This window comes from Parus major, chromosome 1A (assembly GCF_001522545.3).
Source record: "Parus major isolate Abel chromosome 1A, Parus_major1.1, whole genome shotgun sequence".
Taxonomy (NCBI): Eukaryota; Metazoa; Chordata; class Aves; order Passeriformes; family Paridae; genus Parus; species Parus major.
This window is the reverse complement of record NC_031773.1, coordinates 9,801,651-9,826,470: the sequence shown is the minus strand read 5'-3', so window position 1 is coordinate 9,826,470 and position 24,820 is coordinate 9,801,651. Positions and strand designations below refer to the sequence as shown.

General features: G+C 38.3%; 1 protein-coding gene across 3 annotated transcripts in view; it reads right to left on the bottom strand.

Moving 5' to 3' along the window:
• Positions 1-1,109: 1,109 nt before the first annotated feature.
• SEMA3C (semaphorin 3C) overlaps positions 1,110-24,820 on the bottom strand; it is a 115,731-nt gene continuing 92,020 nt past the window's right edge. For all 3 annotated transcript variants that reach the window (XM_015628861.1, XM_015628863.3, XM_015628862.3), the window contains exons 13-18: positions 16,246-16,334; positions 14,039-14,080; positions 12,648-12,805; positions 9,557-9,624; positions 6,598-6,728; positions 1,110-4,750 (exon numbers count right to left, since the gene is read on the bottom strand). In XM_015628861.1, the coding sequence (XP_015484347.1) occupies positions 4,337-4,750; positions 6,598-6,728; positions 9,557-9,624; positions 12,648-12,805; positions 14,039-14,080; positions 16,246-16,334 (902 nt within the window). In that variant the 3' untranslated portion in view covers positions 1,110-4,336. The remainder of the gene's footprint in view (positions 4,751-6,597; positions 6,729-9,556; positions 9,625-12,647; positions 12,806-14,038; positions 14,081-16,245; positions 16,335-24,820) is intronic.

The following is a 24,820-nucleotide window of genomic DNA, read 5'->3' as shown; positions in this document are numbered from 1 at the left end:
TGCCACTGCTCAGAGTCAAGGCATCAAAACCTTAAGTGCTGAACCCTGCAGGAGAGGGCAAAAAAGAGTCACTGAAGATCAGCAAAAGACAACTGAGCAGGATGGACAGAGGATCAGACCTGGGAAAGCTTTCTCAGAGTGTAAAACTCTATAAATGTCCATCTGTTTTGGAGCCTTATCCAAACATTTCCTACAGCATGTGGGAGTGCTTGAAAACTCAGCTTCTGACCCAGACTGGTCTGAGTGCTGAGCAGGTAACTATCAATAGCAGCACACCTCGGAACCAGCCAGTATGGAAATCCTGGAGTGAGGTCATCTTATCCACTCACACTTCATAAAGCCTTGCAGCAACCTATCTAGCTGGGAAATCAAAATATGGGTTTAACTATTCAGAATCTTTCTATGAAGGTCAGTATTTGTGGCATTTAATTTTCAATTATTATCCCAAAGAACTGAAGAGGACCTATGCTTTCTTGTTAAAACCCATCTGGAAAAACAATTGGTAAGAAGAGCAGCAATAACAGTGCTCAGATGCTGAGTGCAGGAAAAAGGAGTATACTGTAGGTGTCAGGCAGGTTATTTCACTGCAAGTACAAGCCAAGAAACTGGGAGAGAGCTGTGTGCACCACCCTGTGGTGCAGTCCCAGAAGCTTGCAGAGATAGCTGGAGAATTTATTTTTTTTTCATATTTTGTTGTTTTTTTCCCCCAGTGTAATAAAATAAAAAAAAAACATTTACACTTCACTCCCCTTTTTCAGTCAGACATTTCTGATTTACTTTGTACTCCTAGGAGAAAACAAATCTTTTTAGTCTCTTTTTTTTAATAATGAATAAAAGTAACATGCTTTTATGCAAGGTGCTTATATGGGATAACCTGTGAAAGAATCAATCTCTGACTCCTCATGAGTTCCTTATTATCTCTGTGACTGGGCTTCAGTCTAGAGTAGGGCTCAGAACTGATCAGCTACAATACCTGATGCTTCAAATATTTTCTTGAACTTATTTAGAAAATCTAGATAATTGCTTTTCAGGCTCCTTCCTTTTTTAAAAAAAACAAAACAAAACAAAACATTTTTTTAATGTACATCCTTAAGGGGCAAACCAACAAATTTTTAAGATGTTGCAACACACTTTATTTTGTTGGGCATTTTAGATATTCAATTAAATAGCACTATGTTAAACTACATTTTGTTCTTTCTTACACACTATATGATGCATATTCACTGTCGTGACAGTTTCATCATGCTAGGAACTTATACACATAACTACACTTTTAAAACCAAGATTCTCTTAATAAAACACGCATATCTACAGTAACAACAATTGCAAAGAACACATTGTTAGGTCAAGAATTCAGCAAACTTTACAAACTACACAAAATAAAAAGGCAAAAAAAATAACAATACATAGTGAAGTTCTTGGCAGAGAACACATCTTTACATTTGGTGAAGTTATGCCTAGAAGTCATTTTACTTTTGCATTTTTTTAAGGAATAAAATTATATACATTATTTAGAAATCCTCAAAATAGGAAGTATTAAATAGCACAAATAATATTATAGTCTTAAGTTTTGGTGTTACCTACAGTAGAGGGGCTACTTTAAACAAAAATTGCAGTTTGTCTTTTCTGTACATTTAAGGCCAAACACCCAGCTGGTATCAACCCCAGTAGCTATAAGGACAGTAAGGAAGTTACATTAGTAACTTCAGTTTATACCAGCTGAGCATCTGGCTCCTGACTTCTCTATACATGCAGGAAGGCTTCTAAAGCATGGAGGCTTGGACCAGTTATGCACTGACAGAAGCTTATTGTATTCATATACTGGAGTTCTCATGCAGCAGGAAAAATGTTAGTTTAAGTATAATCCCTTAAACAGTCATACCATAATAATGGTATATGAAGCAGCTTTAAAAATATTATTTTATAATCATACGAAACTCTGAGCTATGCTGATTGTTTTAATGGAATCCCTTATTGCCAATATTCTATTGGAAAAGTGTAACTGTAATTTCTGAGGCCTAATGGGGGCCTATTAAAATATCACTGTACCTAACCACTTACAGGGCAATTTGTACCCTTAAATACCTATTAATCACTGTATTCCATCTGGAAGCAATTCTGATGCTCACAACAGACATTAGTATCACACTAACTCCTCAATGAATCTGCTGGGGAGACAGGAAAAGCATGGCAGCATAGAGAGAATATGCACTACTGTCATCCCAGGAGGTAGTTCTGTTCCATGGCACTCAACTTTTGGTTTGTCACTTACGCACTTCAGAAGTCAGTCATATTCAGGGGGAAAAAAAACCCAAAAAACAAAACTCCAGATTCCTCCAGAATCTACTTTGCCAGCTCTTGGGGCCAAATTCCATCTCATGGAGGTCAGTTTCCATAAGAAGGACCTTAGTTATCAATGGCTAAATATTGCAGAAATACACATTTAGGCCTTGAGTGAGTGACGAGATCACTTAACTAGATGGCAAAATACGAGCAGGCTGGCCCTGCCACGCAAGCAGTAACCACACAAGTTCAAAGAGCTCCTGCCAGCATCAAAGGGACTCAGAAACTGTTCAAAGGGCATGATTAGGGCTCATTTCCCAGATATCCTTCATGAGGTGGTGATAAAGTGACAATCCAACTGAAGACAGGTAAACACCAGTGTTACCTCCATTGCACTAGACTGAACACAAACCCAGAAGTGGGTTTCACACAAACCCAGAAGTGTTTCCCCATGCCCTGTTGAGTTACTCCCAGAGTATTATATTAAAAGCAAGATTTTAACAACATAGCTCAGTTTTGAGCTGAACATCAGTTAATATTTTTGTACAATGTCATAAATAACTGTGATTTTTCTAAGGTACTAATACATTTTTAATCCCTGTTACTGTTTTGAACAGACTAGTTGGCTTACAGAACACTCTTACATTAAAAGCAAAAGGATTGATGATCTGTCCCTCTTTTTGGCATTTGTGTTGATAAAAAAAAAATAAATAAGTGATTGCTTTTCCTAGCATAGCTTTGTGCACACTCACACAATTTTCAACAAAACTTGCTTCATTAACCTGACAGCTGCTTCTTAAACAAAAGATTTCTGTTTGAACATGCCTCTCAAGTTATAGGTTTTGGTTTTTGACCCAAACCCATTTTTCAGTTTTATTTTTCCCTCATTCATTTTTTTTCTTCTTTTCTTTTCCTGATCTGCTTTTCAGCAGCGAACTGAAAATAGGAGCAAATTGGGAAAATAACCTGGAAAAGAATAAGGGTACAAAGACTGGAAAATGGGAATGGTTTAATTAGAAAATTCTAGTTAAAATATTTGCAACTTTGAGAAAAAAGTTGAAAAAATAGTGTTTTAAAATTTTTAAAGACACTTATGACTTGTTTCCACATTGCAGACCAACTCCAATCTAATCATGGAACAGAATAAAGATAATCTATATTTTTCATTTATGAACAAGCACTATACAGTATATCTACATTCTGTCCATTGAAATGAAATTGGAGTGTAATCCTTTGAAAAGTAGCTAAAATACCTAAGTCACTTAGGTGTTTTTCAAAATTGTATGTATAATGAACATTCTCATGTTATCTTTGTGCCTCTTATAAAGCTATGTAGTGTTATAGGACACCCTATTTTAATAAAAATCAATATGATGAGCAGAGAAATTTTAAGTTACATTCCAGAACTCATTAATTTATTACAACTCATACTATGCACAGTAATCAGTGCTTACTCTGATAAAGTATAAATTCTTTGTTTTCCTTCTGTTTGTTCCTTCATTTGACCTCTGAGCAAATGAAACATTTCTACTGCTTTACTTGCTTCCTGTCATGCATTCACATGATTTGATCGATGAGTGAAAGCTGTAAACCCAATATTGAGCAGCAAAAAAGAAGAAACTCATGCTCTTAAACACAGTGCAAGGAAATCTTAGTACCATCTTACTCTGAGGACACATCTTAACCCAGATTCTTTCACCACCAGTCTAGCTGGTACGGTTCCAGAGTTGCAAGACAATGCACTGATTTTGTAAAAATTTCTATTCAGCTGTAATTAAATACTGTTGTTAAAGATGAATCTGGTTTAAGATGCATACCCAATGCTGCTTCTAGGACAGAGCCCAGCCCAGAGTCACTAAGCATCCAGGAAAGAAAATGCTCTGAGTTATTTTCTTTAGTTAGGTTACACTGCATTTTATCAGGAGACAGATATTTTATGAGGTGTGCTGGATTTTAATTTAACTTTTTATCAGATTTGCACAAATTTGTTCTCAATAAACAAATATAAGCCCCCTACACTGAGGACAGAAATATCTATTACTATAAAATAAAATTAAGATCCAGGTAATTGATTCCTTCTATTTCTACTTTTTCTGCTATTGATAAGGGCCTTTAGTTTGCTGTAGTCCCCTCTCATCTTCTGAGATTCTTCCCTGTGCTGCCCTGCCTGCCTGCTGTCTTTGCAGTACTGGTTAATCATCTGCATCTCGGAGTGGCTGAAAGCCCCCACAAAGTCCTTGGGGTGGAACTGCAGCGCTCGCACCGAGCTGGCCCAGCTCCAAGGGGACCACTTGTCAGTCATGACAGCCACCATCTCTGCATCCAAGACCTTGAAATTGATCTTTGCCAAGGTCTGCTTGAAGCTGTTCTCTGTTGCGATGCAGTGGTAAAGGCCCCGGTCGCTGTCCTGCACGGAGCGGATCAGGAGCCCGTGCTCCGTGGCTATGATCCTCTCGTTCAGCTTGACCTAGACAGAAAAAAAGGCAGAAGGAACCTTTTAGGGAAGGTTATGGAACAACAGAGTATTGGACCTTCTGGGAAGCTTCACTTCAAACATAGCTTTCTTAAAGTCACTACATTTTTATATAATTATCTTCAAGACACCACCAATACTGCTACCTTTAGAAGAGACCTTATCTCAAGGAAGGCAAGAGCTGCTAAAGAAAATAAATTTGATCAGGATGTAGACAAAGATGAAAATCCAGAAACCACGTGAAATAGAAGTTTTCATAATGTTCAAATAGCAGAGTTGAAGAAATGAACTTTTATTTGCCCTGCTGCACTCCTGAGAATGTCTTTTTCAGCATCAAGAGATTGTTGCTGAGACTCAGTGGAAGAAAGGTGCAGGACCAGGGAGGTTAATTTGGCACTGAACTCAAGGTGGCTTCTCATTAAATATTTTGACTTTGAGCAAGTTCCTGCTGAGGAACTCTATCTGCTCTGCAGAGTCTATAGCCTCCTATAAAGATTATAACCACAGTGGTCTCAAGTGGGACTTGGCTCAGCGTGAACCAGGAGCACAGGTACTCCCCTATTTCCTTCCTGCCTTCAGACTCTGCACTGTCCCAGGAGATGGTCACATCGTCTGAAAGAAGCAAGCTACCAGAGCTTGTTATCATCCAACTATAAATGAATGTGCAGATGTCCCTTAGCATATCAGTATGAAGTAAAAAATTGGTAGTTCAATCCGTTATGAGAGGAAATCACTGCTGGCATTTTCCTGAATGGTTTTTCTATTTTGCTACTCAACTTTGCATTATATTCGGTTCTCTGGGGAACTAATTTACTTATTATGGTATTCTGCTGTTGTAAATTGTTGTAGACTTTGTGGAAGATTTCCAGAAATCTGAGAGCTTGAAAACTAATTAACACTTTGATTGTTTTATTCTGCCTGTTGTACCTCAAAACTGCATTGATTCAAATGCAGTTACTGAACATGAGAAGAAAAAAGGGAGATGTTCTGCTGAAGTAATGAGTTAAAGAATTGCACCTATTGCTAGGACATGGCTTGAGTCTTTGAATAGTTAGAAAACTCCGTGAGACATTTGCAAGTCCCCTCTGTTTTTTTAAAATGGACTGATAGGAGAATAATACTTTACAGTATTTATAACATATCAACAGACACCACATTACTTAAAAGTTCCTTTTGAAAGATGTTTCTTTTTATCCACATAGTAAGTGCCTTGGATTTGAAATGGATTTTTTGCCCTTTTACATTACTTAAGGAAGGCACATTCCCCATAAACAATCATACACTATATTACAGTGCTGAAACTTGAGAGCCTTAAAGAGTGCAGTAATGGAAAATGTGATTGCACCATGGTGAGGAAATGCTTTTGTCAATACGTGTTCTTAGACTGGACTAGCTTCTTGCTAAAGAAATCTTTCACTTTTCTCCCACTTTTGCCTTTTATCTCTTCAATAGCACAGAGGAGCTACTGCATGCTGACATCTCCCTGAACTTCATACAAGTTATTGTTTTTCTGCCTATTTCCTTAGATCAATAAGAAGTTCTGAGTGCTGCAAACCTTCAGTTTGCAATTTGTAAAGTGTGAAGCAAAGATTCTTTAATTTTCTGGTTGCTGTTCTGACCTGACAGACATCAGTGGGGCTGAGGCTGAAGTCCCAGCTGTACTGAGCCTGCTTTTCTTAGTTTGAGTAAATGATGGGCACAGTCCTGCACCCACACAAATTCTGCAGCTTCACTGTAGCCAGAGTGCCTGACAAAAACACAACCTGTCCCTTGCCTTTGTCTGGGGAGGGAATGTGATGCTGACTGAGGATTCTCCCAGAGCTCCTGCTCACATTACTCACCTCTTTCCTCCTGTCATTGTCTTTCTGTAGCAGCCATTTAATAGAAGCCTGAGGAGATTTAGGTGTGCATTCCAGAAAGGTGGTGTTGTTTTTTACTCCATACTGAACTATTTCTGCAGCATTTCTGTATGCTAGAAAGAAAGAAAGAAAGAAAAAAAAAAAAAACAAAACAGGTCAGGATACTGTGAATGGTGATTTGATTAAGAAAACATGTAACTCTTTGCAATATAGATTAAATGAAGTATGCCTGATTCTGATATTGGCCAAAAATAAAAAAAAAATGGGGAAAAATTTTCAAAGAAATTAAATTAAATTACATGTGAAGCACATTCTGTTTCAAATGCCAGTGTTTTCAGAGTGACATACATAGTCTGTTCTGAGAAATTAGGATACCTATAGGCTATACTGGATATATTGGATAACTGAGCTCAGGGATATTTTTCTATGAAATTATCTCATTCTTTACTGCTCCAAAAGAGAATGAAGTATTTAATAAATTTCTTCACATTTCACCATTTATGAGTTGGGGGAATATGACCAAAATAAAGCATCATGCCCTAAAGAAGGCTCCAGCATCCCAGGGAGGAGAGAGAGGGCAGGCTGGATTCCCGCTCCTCTGCTTCTCATCCAACACAAGGACAGGACTTGGCTCTCAACCTGAAATGTTATGAATATGCAGACAAGCCAGCAACAGAAAGACAGATTTATAGCCCTCCAGCAACACCTGGGCAAGTGCTGAGCATATGTCATCTCTTAGACTTGTTGTGTCCCTTTATAGCCTCAATAGATGGATAATTGGCAGTTACCAGTAGGAACTTCTGGATTCTTATTGCTTGGTCAAAATCGTAATATTTGTCCTGAAAACAAAGCACCCCCAGATTTAAAAGCTTGCCTCACATATGAAATAAAATTTTTCCGTTTTTTTTTTTGAGAAAGGAGAAATGGATACAAAGTAATATGAGAACTGCAAATACCTAGAGGTTTGCATGTCTAAAACCCGACTCCGTTTCTGCAAAGTCCTAAGACTGGTTTTCCTCAGACTCTACTTTATCTCCCATTCTTTTCAGCTTCTTTCATCAACTGATATGTGACACTGAAATCCATTCTTCTGAAGGAAGGAGACTTTGACTGATTCTAGTCCTTCAGCACATTTAGAAGTTGTAGCAAAACCAATTCTAACTTTTAGGAGAATAATGTGGCAATATTTTGCATTCAAAATGCATTTCTGTAATGGCTATAAGGGCTAACACAAACATAACAATATTAAACAGACTTGAAAAGAAAACATACAAGATTGCTTAGTTCTTGATGATTGATTTAAAAATAACAATGTGCCAAAAATGTTGAGTTTATATGTGCTTAGAGGTCTACCTTGTTTAAAGACTTTGATCCAGCATTTTGAGTCTCTATGAGCTTTGGCTTTGCTTGGTTCTCTGCTCTTTTGTCCTTTAGGTAGATTTCATTTTTTTCTCAAACATAGTCATTTTGCTATAAATGGCTCTAATTATATTTTGCAAGGGTCTAAATTGCTCTTTCTTTTAATTTATTTTTTTCCAGGCAAACAACTGTTGTCGATCTATCCTATATCCTACTGCCACCACCAAAATTTCCTTTACAAAGATGCTAAAATACATAAACCTATAAATACATCCACATTACAAAAGTGTCTGGAAAACAAGAAACATGTTTCACAAGACAAGACAAGACTGTCAAGCCTCAGGCCAGAATGCAGACAGTCAACATTCTCACACTTTCCACATGGAAAGAGGAGACACCCACCCTTGGGACAGACAATGGCTGGGAGGTCTCAGCACATGCCTGCAGGGGAGGACAGGCAGCTCAAGTTGCTTCAAAGTAGATCTCTCAGAGCTCAGGGGTATTCTCTAACACTGGGGTCATCTCTTGGAATTACCTGTTCAAGCTCTTCAGCTTCACAGAAATGAGCTAATACTGACTCATGGGGAAAGGTTCATTTAAGCAGAGGGATCTGCATTCTGGTCTTTTCTCATCCAGAAGATTCTTCCAACAATCAGTGGAGACTGTATCAGTAGAATTATTATTAACAGAACCTTCCACATGTAACCCTTAAAGCATTGTTCTTTGATTGGGAAAGCATCAATAAAAACATTTACAATCAGCTCTATTATTCGGTCTCCAGGTGGTACAGATGAGGACATAATTCAGAATTCAGGCTCATAAATAGAGGTGAAAGGAGCATAATTCTCTGTGTGCCCTTGGTCTGATGGCATATATTGCCACTGCCTAGCTCAGACATGAATGGGGTTGAGGAGGACTGAGCTGCCTTTACATATTTATTTACACCCATGACTTTGGGCATATCTGACTGGGGTCCATCAATCTGAAGAAAATACTAGCTGGGAGGGCAAAGCCTTGGCTCCCCTGGCCACCCTAAACATGCCAGGCTGACTAAAGAGTTGCACAGCTGGAAATAAGAGACTTCATAAAGAAATTTGGAATAGGTTTGTGCTTCTTTTCCCATGTAAAAGGAGAAGGGAATAACAATAAAAAAAAAAAGAGAGGCCAGCCTAGATCCTGCTGTTTGGTGAAAGGTGTGCTCCAAAATTCATTATGGGATGGGATCAAACATTAGAAAAATTCTGAGGTCCAAAACTTAAATGAACGAAAAGGCAATAATAAAGACAAGAGAAACAGAGGTAGAGAAGCCCTCAAAGTAACTTTATCTTTTTCTAGTCAACAATGTCAGCCTATCAATTCAGGTATGCTGGACTATATATTTCAGGGCTCATCATTTTATCATATATGTGCAACTTTCATGTAATTGCAAGGAAAGCTGCTAAAACCAAATAAAACAAAACTCAGACTTGGAAAATAATTATGCTTTACCAGGAAACCATACCAGTAATGTCAGTTACAATGAATCATATAAAGGAAAGCCATGTGTTATTTATATAGCATGAGAATCTCTAAATTATAGTACCTTTCAGGTTGAAACCTCGGCACTGAGTCAGAGGGTTTCCATGTCTCACGTCTTGTCTACGGCTCCTCCTGCAATATTTTGTAAAAACAAAATGTTATTCCAAGAAAGCTACGCTGAAAATAACCACTCTTTTTTTTGTGGATTTGTTGTGTTTTGGTTTTTTCTTACTAGATCAAATGCTAGAGGTAGTTCATGACCTACTGTGAGTGTGCTTTAATGTGCACTACTCTTGGCTCGAGTGAAGATCCTGGTTAGGTGAAGCATCTGTTGAAGCTTTAAAAAACAGGTGCAGCTTCTGTAGGTAAAGCAGTTGTGCAGTGGGGGTAGAGAGATGGAAGGACTGGAGGTGATACATGAAAGAGACCCCTGTTCACTCACAAACCTAGCATTCAAAGCCAGAACCCCCAGCTGGATCTCTTCATAAAGGCAAGCAGCTGACAGTGAGATGCAGAAGAGTCATACTGGTTCATATCTAACACACCAGCACAAAATTATGATAAAGGGCATGTTCCTGCCTCAATTTTAACAATTTAGCGGCTGGAGATACTGGCATTTCAGTCCTCCTCAGCTAGGAGGTCACAGAATTCAGTGCATGAAAAGCTGGTATGCAATTTTTTTATTAAGATATATTATTTTCATTGCTAAATATTGTGTAAGGTAGTTCAGTACTTATCAAGTTCAAGAAAAAAATATATTGGTGATAGATTGTTGCAAATGGACACTGTTGGGACATTAAACAGCTGTATTCTGAACCATGCATTAAGGACTTGAGGATCAGAAACCGTAAGAAGCCCCTGGAGCTCCAGTACTGCTGAGTGAAGGGTGACACATCTATGGCCACATTATAGCAGGTAGTGCACAAACACCCAGAGAGACTGCTCATAATCCCCTGTCACCCGAGCCTTCACGGCATCATTTGAAAAGAAAATATTTGAAAGGTGTAATTACTGACATTCCAAGTATAGTTTTTATGTTTACCATCAAAAATATTTCATTTTATGCCTTGGGGTCTTAACCCTTGTGAACTATTTACATGAGTAAAGGGAGGCAGTGAAGAATTTCTGAGTGAATATCAGAGTTCTTGTGCTACCATGAGCTGCTCCACACTGTCAGAAATGGCATGCTGCTTGCATTAAGCAGTTCTGAGAATGTAAACTTAGCACTTAGATATTTATTTAAAAAAAAAGAAAAAAGTGGTAGTTAGAAAATAAAGATAATACCATAAGGTGTTTTGGGGTAAATCAATGTTGCATGAGGAACTGCTGTAATTCACAGGAGACAGAAGTGTAAAAAGAAGCAAATAAGCAAATGCATACAGCAGAAACTACTGTCTAGACAATGGGATTTGGCTCTAATTACCAATGTTTTCTCCTTCATAATCTGTCTCGTTAGATAAAGAGACAACTTATTTCCTTCACATATGAAAACCAGAACTTTTTCCATACAGTTTGAGGTGTTTATTTTGGTTTGACATAAAGAGAAAATTGCAAGCAAAATACAGAAAGTAAGCCCCAGAGGAAATAACCTTGGGTGGGTGTGTATAATGGGGATGGCAAACTGGAAATTGCAGAGGCTGGGTGTACCTGACTGCTCCTTGTACCTTTTGGCAGCTATGTTACTGTAGGAGTTAGGTGGCTTGAGACTTGGGGATTTTTCTTTCCTTTCCTTTCCTCCCCCATATTCTGACCTTTGTTCCATGGAAGAAAACAATGAGTTTGCAAACTGGTGGCTGAATATTCTGAATGAAAGCAGCTAACAACCCCATGTGCTCTACCTATGGCTACGTGGCCAGTTTGGGCTTTACCTTGTAATCTCAAGTATGGATTGAGTCAAGGAAACTTTGCAGTAACAAAAACAATTGTCCAGGGGATGACTTTATTAGCAGCAGATCCAAGCTTTGCCTGTTTCTGTCAACTGTTTCTGTTTCTGTCTCCCTCTATGAGGGAAGTGCAATAAAAGCAGTGACTGTATGAGGCTCCTGCACCTGCAGCTCAGGTGCAGACACTGAGCACAGTCACAGGTTTAGGCTGGATGTCAAGTTCTTCATCCAGAAGGTGGCTGGGCACTGGAACAGGTTCCCCAGGGAAGTGGTCACAGCACCAAGCCTTGAAGAAGAGTTTGGGAAATGATCTCAGGCACATGTTGTGATTCCTGGAGTGTCCTGTGCAGGCCTGGAGTTGCACTCAATGGTTCTGGTGGGTCCTTTCCAACAACTCAGCATATTTCATGAATATGATTCTAGAATATGCAATCTAAACCTCTTCTGGCACAACTTGAGGTTGTTTCCTTTTGTCTTTTTGCTTGTCACCTGGGGAAGAGCCCAACCCCCGCTGGCTACAGCCTCCTTCCAGGTAGTTGTAGAGAGCATACATCTGGAAGGTTTGTCTCCTCTGCAGTAACACTGCATTGTATATTCTGTAGCTTTGTTTGTATATGAAGTGAAATCTTATTAAGAGAAGAGCTCACTACAGTCTTCTGCTATTAAATATTTCCCCTGGGAGGAGGAAAGAGACTCCTGATTAGCATAAAATTATGAGATGGACTATTAGTTCTGTTGTAAATTAAACAGAAATTGCTTTTCCTGTCTGCTTTAATAAACCTCATGTCAAAAAACTCAAATCCACAGGCATTACATGGAAATCACATTCGCCTAAAATTTTCCTGAAAATAATTCTTCTCACTTAGGAACAAATGAGGAATGAAAAAATATAAATGAGTTTATTCCTCAGACAGCCTGAGAGATATTTTGGTGTATTTAGGACTATCATAATTACATCCACGGTAAGTAATTGAATTTAAATGAAAGGAACAAATGTCTCACTGATTTTGTGTGCGTGAGACAGAAAGATTAATATTTATGATTAGGAACCATTTTTCTCCTTCTCTTTTTTTTCCATCCATTATTTAAATATGAAAAGCCAAGCTCTTTACCATACACTCTTGCAGCACACAGTCCTGGGTGATGAATAACTCCAAACACACCAGCAATGGGGATACTGCTCATCAGAGGAATGACATCCCACTTCTCTATCACAACACTCCAGGCTATGCAGCAGAACAAAAAACCTCTTCCCTGGAAAATTTTGCTCACCTTTTTCCTGTGGGATAAAACCTGGAGCAGGAGTTGCCATCCCAGGCGCAGTACGGATCTCGGGCTAGGCAGCAGTCAGCACAGGCGGTCCCGTAGATGTGGCAGCGATGTAAGGAAACCTGGGTGACCCCTTCATCTGAGCTCACGTACAGCTGTTGCTGTAGGAGGAAATGGGAAGGATTATTTCAGATGTGGAGGAGTTTCACCCAAGACCTGGCTAATACACCCAAAAAGCTTTTAAATTAATTTTGGAATTAACTCAATACCAAGAAGGGTGCCAAAAATACATATAAAATCAAGATCAACAGAAATCTCCCAGGTGAACAGGCCTACAGTATTCCCACCTTCCTGCTAGAAAACACCTAGAAACACTGGGGAATGTTAATGGTTTTTTGGACATTGAGTGTCATTGTTCTGCTCTGGGGCAGACAGGCTGAGTTAATATCGCTCAGACTTGAGAACTTGGTTCTTACTCAGTGAGGATTATTGGCTCAAGCCTTTGAACTAAGTATTTTCTCTGCACATAGTAACTTTAATAAATATTATGCAGAGTTCCTAGTTGGATCCTCCAGTGCGTACATATCCAAGATGTAAAACCTAGAGATTATGTTGAGGCTTATGGCCAGATTCTGATAGCCTTATATACCTGGAAAAATAAGCCAAGAGAACTTCCACAATAAATCAGAGCTGTTGCAAGAGAAGTTCAAAGGGAGTAGGTCATTACCAAAATCTGGGCCAAAATGACTGTTTTACAAAAACAATTAAATCAGTCTAAAAATATAAATCAATATTGAATAAAACCCCTTGAAATTCCTTTGATCTTTTTATCATAAAAATGAAAAAGCATATGAAATTCAAGTCAGTAGTAACTTTGCAAAATATTGAGCAACATCTTGCTTGCAAAAGCATAAAATACACACTTTTAGCTTGTGTGTTAAGCATTTCAGCAGCAATCCTCTCAGCTGTTTTCATCATTCTTATTGCCATTGTTTATTAGTGCTAAACAAACATGCACAATTGCACCAAGGACCCAAAACTGCCTTTTCACACTGATCAGTCAGACTTCCAAAGAAAAAATTTCTTTTTGGGTCTTCAGAGAAAAAAATGAGGAGGGTGAATTTCCTCTTTTAGTCTTTTTTTTTGATTCTTTAATTGTAAATGAAAACAACCAAAAAACTGTCACTTTCACTGACTTAGAAATGACATTAGGAATAAATATTGTTTTATCTTAGTGGCTGAAGGGCATATAAACAGCTCCTGCACACTTCAGTCTGTACTCTATGGAAAATTCACCTTTATTTATTGTGCTACACAAGAATTGCTATTCTAACATCTAAGTCAATTTCCTTCTCAGCTAACAAGCACTAAGCAGACATTCTACTTTGCCTTACCTTTTTAGATGAAATCTTCATTGTTGTTATAGGAGAATTACTCTGAAAGACAGAATTACAAACCATTGTCAAGAACTCTGTCCCAAAATTCATATTTAAAAGTCACTAAAACCTAAGTTTTAGTGACTAAAAACCTAAAGAAAAACTATAAGCTAGAAAAACTATAAGAAAAACTATAAACAACCCCTATAACTATAAACATAAAAAACCTGTACATTTTCATATCCTGGAAAGAGACCTACTAAGTACTGCTACTTTCAGAACTAAACAAATGAAACATAGACCATCAATGTCTCACAAAATATATTGTTGAATCACAATATTATTACATGTATCTAAAAGGTTTTTGTACACTCATAATTAACCTGCATCTGTGCTATCTCAGAAATACAGGAGCCATTACTTTTACTTTGTAATAAGAAACAATGTTTTTTCTTTAATTATGATAATAAGGAAAAATCATAAAATAGCTCATGAATATTTACCACATGATCCAGACAAGAATACAAAACTCTTTTCCTACAAATTAACTACCGTGAATATAGTTTGGCGACCATGCAACATATAAATTGAGATTATCAATGACTAGATTCTTTTAAAATGGCATCTGTGTTCTTGAATGTTTCTTTCCCAGAGACAGTATACTACTGTGTGTCATCATAGCAGTCTATTAATATCTGTGTCCAAATCAAATATTAAAGAGCTGGAAAAGGAATTGTTACTTTCATTGCCTTAAGTCATTATGTTCATCCAAACAAGTGATAAAATCGATGGTAATAAAAATATTCAGCATTTTTTTAAGATTCAGCATTTGCTCAGTCACAAAGGAAAGCCACAACAGCAGGCTAGGATTAACTGCAGTAGACCACAACACAGCAGGGAGGTCAGGACTAGAAAATTTGGCTGCAAATCATGTGAACTGGCAAAGGTTTGGAGAAGTTTAGAGCTGCTTCATGAACTGTTTGGACACTGCAGGTCAAATGCAACATTGGATCTGATGCCACACTCTGCTCTCCTTGTTGACTCTGGAAGAGGATCACTTCTTTTCTACCCTTGATATTAATGAGCACAGGGCTCATGATTTCATCCCTGCTCTCTTGGAGAGAGCATCTAAACACCGTGATGCCACACAGCTTGTAACAGCAGAAGTTGTGATATCATGGTTTTTAGGGTTCAGGATAAAAAGGTCTGTGCATAGAAGCCCAGAAAGAGGTTTAGGCTGAGGATGAGTCTCAGCCCACCTATCTTCCTGCTGTATTAATTTATGTTTCAGTAATTGGAATGAGCAATATCTCGATGAAGACTCTGGTTTAAGTAAACATGCATCTTTTTTAGCAGGAAATCTTCAATGAAATCCTAGGAAGACTAATTATGCCTTAATGAGTGTTAACACAGAGACCTTTATGAGTGTTCCTTTCTTAAGGAAACTGTTAATGCTGCCTCAATAAAGAAGCTTACATTTTCCTTTTTTGTATTTTGTCAATTAAATTAATAAAAAGCCATGACAAAATCCTTAACTGAGTTTATAGATGCATACTACCATTTTCCCAGAGAGTACTGTTTAATAAATAGCCCATTCAAATATTTGAGAGGGATTTTTCAACATGAGGGTGAATATTTTCTTTAGGTTATTACAACTGTTACATGCCAGAGTGATTGACAGAGGGAATATCTTTATTTCCTTGTAGTTTTTGTGTTTCTTTTCAGCTTATGTTGTTTTAGACTTGTAGCTTTCTTGACTCCAGAAGCATGTGACTTTGAAGAACAGGAGTTAAATAAAAACAACATTAATTTGATCTCATTTTGCAACTGAGAACCAGGAAGGTTTTCAGATAATCGAAGTACAGAAATCTGAAATTCCAACCATACACAGAAACAGTCTTTATAGTGATGCCAATGATAAAAGTCTCCTTCTGGAAGCCATTGTAACATGATGTCCTAAAAAACTGATTATCAAAATATTTCTAGCCAGTACATCAACATAAAAAATTGGCAATTGAAATACCAGAGAAGAAAAGGGCTTCAGGTAGCCATAGGCTTCATAAGAGTCAACATTTCATAATCCTCTTTACATGGCTATCAACCTGACAGCATGCACATTTACTTGGTATTTTATCAAATCACAGCTGTCCTTGCCAAAGTCTGTTAGAACAAAGTGTTTGTGTGAACAAAGACACTGGAAAAACAAAAGGAGGAGAAAGCCAAACCTGAAAAACTTCCATCTCTTCTAAAATGAGTTCTCCACTTGCAGAAAAGTTGGTGGGTAGGACGACAACTTTTTGTACAGTTCCTTGATCTGCAATAGGTGAGAACAAGTGAGACCATATGACACAGAGAGGGAGAAATAAAAAAGCAGATGAACCTTCATTAATTATTAAAGAAAACCATCAAAACAAGCACTAGAACATAGAGAAAGGTAAGAAATGTTCAGTAATTTCTGCAGTTTGGAGTCAGTAAGAATGATGAGATGATTCCTTATACAGGAATACTCTTATAGTGTTATTCTCATATATGAATATAAGTCATGATAAGATTGGAGTTACCATTACTGTTACCTTTCTATACAAAAAGATCAATAAAAATAAATATGTTCTCCTGCTGTACACACACACAGAGGCAGAATCTATCCTAATGATCTTAAGGTAAAATACAATACAAGCAGGTAAAAGGGAGCTACTGCAGGATGTGATATATTCATATCCAATAATAAAATGCTAGGAAAATTGATGACATGAAAGGTAAACTTTACAAAGAGTAACTCTATCTACACATAAACACAGTAAGATGAAAGCTTTTTTAAAAAATGAAATAAAAATAATAATCAAGTACACTATATATTGGCAGGAGTTAATATTTTGCTCTGTAAGGTAAAAAGAAAAAGTTAGGTGAAGATATTTTAGCTATTGTATCATGGCTTCCCTCTCAAAATACAGTTCCAAACTTCACAAATCCACTCGGAACAAAGGAGTAAGAAGTAGAAATATGTGGCAATGACAGTGTTTTTGCAGGGTAGATGTGATGAGTGAGACCAAAGGGAAATTTGTGATTAGTTTTCCAAATTTCTTATGTGGAAAGAATATGTAAGATGAAGGGGTCCATCTGTGAAGGCTCTTAAAGGCTGAGGCAGCCACTGAAGTATTTCTGATGAGGCAGAAGAGGCAGACTGTAGGATAATCACAACAACGAGCATTTTAACTTAGAAAAAGCACATAGAATTCCTCTTACCTGAAAGACCTAGAAATTAGACTGAGTAGAATAAATCTACCTGCTCAATTCTGATTCTCAGGAATGAGAACACATGGGACAGGCTCTGTTCAGCCCTCAAAAGTTTTAAGAGCAATGTAGAGATGTGCTGTTGGAAGAACATTAGCATAGCACAATACAGGCAAGTATCTACATTTATGGGGAAATTTCAGTTTCCTGTTTGGCAACTCATAACGAAGACAATGTAAGCTGAAAAAGTTGAATTTTATTTTTGCTTTAAGCTCAGTGACTAAATTCTATAGCTAGAGCTGCAGGGTAAGATGATTACTGAAAGTAATTTACATCTCTTTATTTCACTTGAAGAAGCCAGATACTACCACTACTACCACCACCACCACCACCACCACTACTACTACTAGTACTACTACTGCTTGTTGTTATTATTATTACAAAAAAAAAGGTTTAAAGACAGAATACTGATATTTAATCACTTGACCACACACAGAGAACACATTACAGTATTTGGTCTTTCAAAAAAAGAAGGAAAAGAGAAATTGAAAGCTAGCAAGACTTAAAAATGTGTAGCTATCAATGGTACATGCTCAGAGCAAGTTAGGCATGAATTTTTCATGAGAATTTCTACGGAGACATTTATTCTCATTATACAATGACATGATAAAACAGTTCCTTCTGAAGAAACTTTACTGAAACTAAATCTTGTGAGAGCACAGCTGTGGTCTAGCCTGGGTGCCAGTATTAGCAAAGCTATGAGAATCTGAGAGAGATTTAGTAACTGCCAGGACCCACTGAAGTGTTAAACTGCTGCAGATGCCTCTCTCAGAGGAAAGGAGAAAGGAGTTGTGTGTATTTCTTCTCCTGCTTAAGGGAATAACCCACTCACACATACACATGGCTTCAGCCCAGTCTTCTTCTGCCTCGTTGCATTCTTTTATCAATTCTCTCTCTCTAACATTAAACTCCACCTTACAAAATACTTAGTCAGAAATGCAGGAAGGAATTGCAGCCTTTTGGGTTGTTTTTTGCAGCTGCCTGCAAAATGTCAAGTACCTGTAACCCTGACAGACAGGGCACTAAGCATGTTGACAGTGACCTTACCTGCAAAGGAATGTAAGGCTGCTGAGCCTCTGAAGAACCGGTTTATGTCAATGATCCATTAGCACACACCACACATTTAAAATTCCTAAATTGTCTTGAGTCCTCAAACATTTCACCAAACTGAAATCAGAACCTGAGAGGAGATTTTATCCCAGGCATTGGCACAGAAAATACTGATAGTGCCTGACGCCAAGTCCTTGAGTCCTAATAACCTTTCCTATTTGTAAAGCAGGTTCCTATCTACCTTTTTGTCACACCCCAGAAAAATACACAGAGTGAAGGACTGTTTACCTTTGTATTAATTCCCTTTGACTCAGTATTTTACCATTTGCTTTGACTCAGTATTGTACCATGATAGACAGATCCTTGCAGAAAGGAATGTTCCATTGTTTCAAAGCAGACTTAATACAACATTTAGAATAAATATTCATGTAGGTAATAGAAAGCTATTCATTAAATTAAATTTCTTAAAGCAAGGGATTCTAATAGTCTGTACATATATATCTATATACACCTATATATAAACATTTCCAATAATATAAAGCCTATAGGCTATAGTTCTCCCATTGCTTCTCAAAATAGTCTTGCTACTGTTAGTCAGCCTCCTCCTTAATAAATGGAAAGCAAATATTTGTCCCCAAACCCCACTTTTTATTTCTTTCTCAGCAGCACTGCTGTCTCCACTATAAACACAAATTTGTATCTGACAAATCAAGTCACTTACATGTGTTCACATACAAAGCTTATGGTACATTTGAGTTTTGTCAAAAATATTATTTGATTATTCCTGCTAATGGCAAAAATGTGAACTAAATTCCCTGGGTCAGAGGAAAGGATGAAGCACTGTGCACTTCAGAACATTTATGCAAAGCATTGCTTGAGCTGTTTCCGAGTTTATTTCACAATAGATAATATTTTATGCTGTAAATCAGGCATAAGAGATCATCAAACAAGTGCAAGTGAAATTTTTTCAAGTTTAGCCAATGTATGAAATTAGAAGGTAATCCTCAAAAATTCATAAAAAGGAACAGCATGGTTTCCTTTGCCATTTACTTGTTCTTTCCAGAAATCCACTTGAAAACAGTTCTCCACTGCTATGATTTTACATAGTCAAGAAAAAGCTACTATGTCTCCAGAATGTCAATCCATCACTAAGAAACAGAGGCAGAATTTTGGTCACCACTTTCCCAATTCCTCACTGGGAGCTGTTTGCAGCCTTGCATCAGCTCAGCAGTCGGTGAGTTAGGGGGAGATGGACAAACAAAAGAGAATCTCCCTCACGCTGACAGCAAAGGGACAGGAGTGACTCAAAATGCTTTTCCATTTCAAACCTGCTTAACAAATGTGTGTGTCCCAGCTTGACATGAAAGACAATGACACTGAGATCACATTCCTTCTGAGAGGACTGAGAAACTGGGAACAGCAAGGGAGGAAAGTGCAGACCAAACAAAAGATGCAGAATGTATTCAGAGTGGGAAATAAATGAAGAAGGAAAGCATTCCGATAAATGGAATGGAAACATAAGAGGAAAATCATCATAATTATAATAATATTTATTGAAATGCAAGGCATGATTCTGGACTGATATTAATCAGCTAAGCTTCATCAATATCAGTTAGACTGTGCCTGATTACATTAATTCCTAGTTTGCTTGACCATGGGCAATGGAAAAAACAAAGCTTAATGAACAGATAAGAAAAATACAGAGTTTTTTGGCTGAATCAGAAGGTCTGAGTATAAAACTTATTCTCTGAATTTTGACTAGTTTTTATTTCCCCAGTTCCAAGTGAACACTGCAGCTGTCAGTAATGTGAGCCTCAAAGAGAGCCAGGACCCATTTACCCCTGAGCCACATCACATGGACAAACTGAACTACAAATAAAACCACCAAATTTTCCACATCATAAAAAAAGACTGCAATGGGAACCAAGTTCTACTCTGACACGAGTTTTAAGAAGCTTCTCTCAGTAATCCCCACCCCTGATGTGTCTGATACTGCTGGAGACCCTCTAAAAACTTTTCTTCATGTTTTACCTGTCAGGCTAATGGCAACTAATTATTTCTGGTCTCTTATCTGAGTTGATCCTGATGTATACAAATAACCTTACAAAGAAAAAAAAAAGCAAAAATCTGATAGAATGTTTGAAATGTCTGTTTGAGAAAACAGCCTCTGCTGAGGCTCAGCAGAGCACCTGAGAGGGTGGCAGGTTAGCAGTCAGGCCTGACAGCCACGTTCCCACGCTCTCTGTCTGCTGTAACTCAGAGCTCCCACCATGGCCACTAACCTCTCTGTGCTTGGTTCACTCATCTGTCAAATGGGGGTAATTTTTTTCCAGCTCATAATATCTCTGTGAAACTTCATAAAATTCAAGCTGCATCAAAGAACAAAAAGACAGATACAAATGCTCACACTTGAGGGCTAAGTTTTTGTGTAGCCCTTTTTTCAGTCAATCTTTTGGGACACAGGGTGAGCTTGCTTGAATAAAAGCTGAACAAAGGAAATGAAGCAGGTGGAGGTATAACATCTTAACTTACATATCATCTTAAAACTCTGTGAAAAGGCTTTGGATGAACAGGTCAGCAAAAGGTTATGAATGACTCAGGCACTATGACCAAGAGGAAGAAGGAAATTGTGTCTGACGCCTGTTGTGCCACTGTTGTGCAACATCATCTTCCCAAGCTCACAGTCACGAAGCAGCAGCCAGGAAAACCATGGGAGGCAAGTTTGCTCTTTTGACCAGATTATCTCTCCTTTAGAATCTGTAGATCATTTGGCTATTGCATTACTGGAGGCTACTGCTGTCAGCAAGGGTTAGTTTTCCAAAAAGACTGCCATCATACAACACCATGAAAATGAGTATTACAAACTTATGCTCTGGAGGCACTTAATGCATCCAGACTTTGAAAACAAATGTTTCATCAGAGAAGGAAAGATAATGAGAAACATCGATCAGCCTCATGCCACATCAGATGCATGTGGCTGACATTAATCATCTCAATAAGCCACACTGAAGCCTGTAGTGCCTTTTTATGACAGTAACTCAGATCTCTTTCCAGAAAAACATATCATATCTTGATAGCAAGGAGCTGAAAAAAAATCTCATTGGTGTCCATAGCTATTTAATGTACCCAAGTTTGACCCAGACATTTAAATATTTTCATAACAACAAAAGCAATGAAAAACCCCATGAATAATCTTTCGGTTGTGCAATCTGTGTGTACTTTGACCAAAGGCTTTCAAGCTGCAAGCAGTAACACTTAATAAATGAAGATTAATCTCACAGATATGTTTGCATGATGTTTTATATGTTTGCATCCTGTCTTATAACTCAGAAAACAATATACCAAAGGATGAAAACAAAATATTGAAAGCTCAGGTTTTTTACATATACCTGAAATGAGTAAACAAATTACAGTAAAACCCTAGGGTGAATCCAAAAAACTCAGGACTGAGTCCTGCCCCATCACAGAAATACAATAATTGAAACAGAATTCTAATCACAAATTCTTGAACTGGATATGTTATTTCTCATTGCGTATGGAAAAAAAACCATCAGCATTGCTCTAGTCAAATATGCATATGAGTGATTATATTCTTTCCAAGTAAATTATGTCTTGGGGTTGTGTTTGGGAAGACAAGATAGACAGACAGCACTCTCCTCTCACAGCACTGCTCTCTGTCAGTCCAGACTTGCACCTTACTCCACATCAGCTCAGCCCAGACAGGGGTGAAGAGACCCCTTAGGGGAGACCTAACAAAACTATCAAGTTTTGTTAAGTGCTTCGGGAGCCTTCATGTTTAAACACATAGGAAAACCAGGAGATTGTAATCATTTGAAAAGCATGAAATGCCACAAGAACATTGTCTGTCCCTGGGATTTATTTTGTTTGCAGGTAAGCTAGGGGGAAAAGCAGTGCATTTACTCTGGCTATGGACCAGCACCTGTGAGCACAGAACTGCCCAAGGGAGCAAAGGAAACACTACATTTAGTTCACACCAAGGTGAAAAAATTACAGAGCTGCCTATACCCTCCTGTGCCATGGCTACATGATGAAAGCCACTGGGGTTGTTGGAGCTCTATACTTCTGTTATTCTTCGCTTGCTTTCAGGAACTGATTTATTACTAAGGCTGTAGAGGAGGAAAAGAGGAAAAGCTAAACATTTTGTGTGCTTTGCATCTGGCAAGACATAAAACATTCTGATTTCAAGCATGAGACAGGTCACTGATAGTGACAGACATGGCTGGCAACATCTCAGTTCAGCAGCAGTAACTCATCATTTGAACTGAGTGTAATTGTCACCAGGTGTCAAGTCCCATTGTCTGGCTGTGGGGCTCCAGACTCCCAAGGAAATTATCACATGAAATTCTCCTATACAATGTGGTTTTTGCATTTGCTGGGATGAACTGACACCAAAGCAAATCCCCTCTGCATTCCTTTTGACACTTAATATCTCTATCAAATCCTCCTGAGTCTCACAGAAAGCAGAGAATAAAGAAAACAAGTTTCTCCTCTCAGTGACTGAAACTTGATCACTTTTGTTTGAAAGGGCTGAGAAATTCAGTAACTTACATTGCAATGATTTCTTTGGAGGAAGACCTTGGAAGGTATTAATGTCCTGTGCCCTGCTCAGGAAGAATAATGCCTGCCCTCCATCTCACTAGAACGCAGAAAATGATCCTTGTCTCCAGTGTAATGAAGAAGATAAAGCAATGAATATAAAGTATCAAGAGCTGCACTTTTTGTATCTGATCCATACTGGGGCCAGTACACAGAGGAGCATTAATATAAGAACAGCCTGAGGTATATTTATGTTTTTAACAGCTCACGTGTGTCTATGAGGCCACACTGATCACCTAAAATCAGTCAGATGGTCTAGATGGTCAAAGGATAAAATGAAATTGCCTATGTTTATCTCTTGCAGAGTTATTAAAATGTTTACTATCAAATTGGGATTTCAAGGACATTTCAGCTTTTCAATAGTTTTCTAGCTTTAACTATCATTGCTACATTAGCAATCTATATAATCTGGGAACTTGTGTCTCAATCTTTTCCTAGCTTCTACTGAAGCTTTTACTAAGTTTCAGCAGAATTTGCCTCCAAATAACATTAGATGCTTACAGAGCAATTTGAAACAATGGCATCACTATACATTGAAAAAAAAATAAATTAGAAAGCCCTGTCCTAATTGGGTTAATTTAGCAGTTTCCAACAGCTGCAAATAGGAGTCAAGAATGCCTTAAAACTCATTTATCAACTTACAGTCCAGAAAACAGTAATACCCAGATCAAAAACTTATGAAATTCTTTGAATAATTCATTACCCTGACTATGCCTTATCATATACTAAGCATTCACTCTACATCAGATGGAGACTTGGTAAAGGTTTAGTGGAAAAACATGAAATCATAGAATCGTTTAGGTTGGGAAAGACCTGAAGAAGACATTGGGACCAGCCACCAGCTGGCTGTGACTGCATTCACCACTCTCTGGGCCCAGCTCTCCAGCCAGTTTTATCCCCAGTGAACAGTGCTCCCATCCAGGCCATGATCAGCCAGTTTCTCCAGGAGAATGCTGTGGGAATGGTGTCAAAGGCTTTACTAAAGTCCAGGTAAACAACACCCTGAGCCTTTCTCTCATCCACTGTGTGGGTCACCTCCTGGTCATAGAAGGAGCTCAGGCTGGTCAAGCAGGACCTGCCTTTCACAAACCCTTGCTGGCTGGGTCTGATCCCTGACTGTCCTGCACACACCATGTGATGGCACTCAAAATTATCTGCTCCACAACCTCCTGCAGCCCTGAGGTCTGACTGACAGGTCTATAGTTCCCCACATCCTCCTTGTGGCCCTTCTTGTGGATGGCATCACATAACTTCCAATCAGCTGAGTCTTCCCCAGTTAGCCAGGACTGTGCTAAATGATGGAAAGTGGCTTGGTGAGCACTCTACCAGCTCCCTCAGTATCCTTGGGTGGATCCCATCCAGCCCCAAGGACTCGTGTGTGTCTAAGGGGACAGAAGACATCTGGTGGAGTCCCACACTCAAAGCAAGTCCTATTAGAGCAGTTCTGTGTTTGTCGGGTTTTGAATCTTTTGAGTCTCTGAAGATGGAGAATTCATCACCTCTCTGGATCCTTTTTCCACTGTTTGATCATGTTGATGGCAAAAACTTTTTCCTTTATATCTAACATTACTGTCCCACATTGCAACTTGTGTGAAATTCCTCACCTTGGCACTGAGCACCTTGAGAAGAGTCCTCATCTGTTTTTTTCCCACTAAATAATGGTATTCACCCAGTTGATAGCTGTCAGCAGCATTAAGGTCTCCCCTTAGCTTTCTTTGAATAAACCCTTTTCTCATCTTTTTCTCATACATCATACAGTCCCTCCACTGATCCTGCTCCATTAGGTTAATGTTTTCTTTGTACTGGTGAGCCCTCAGCTGGGCACAGTACTCCCAACAGGAG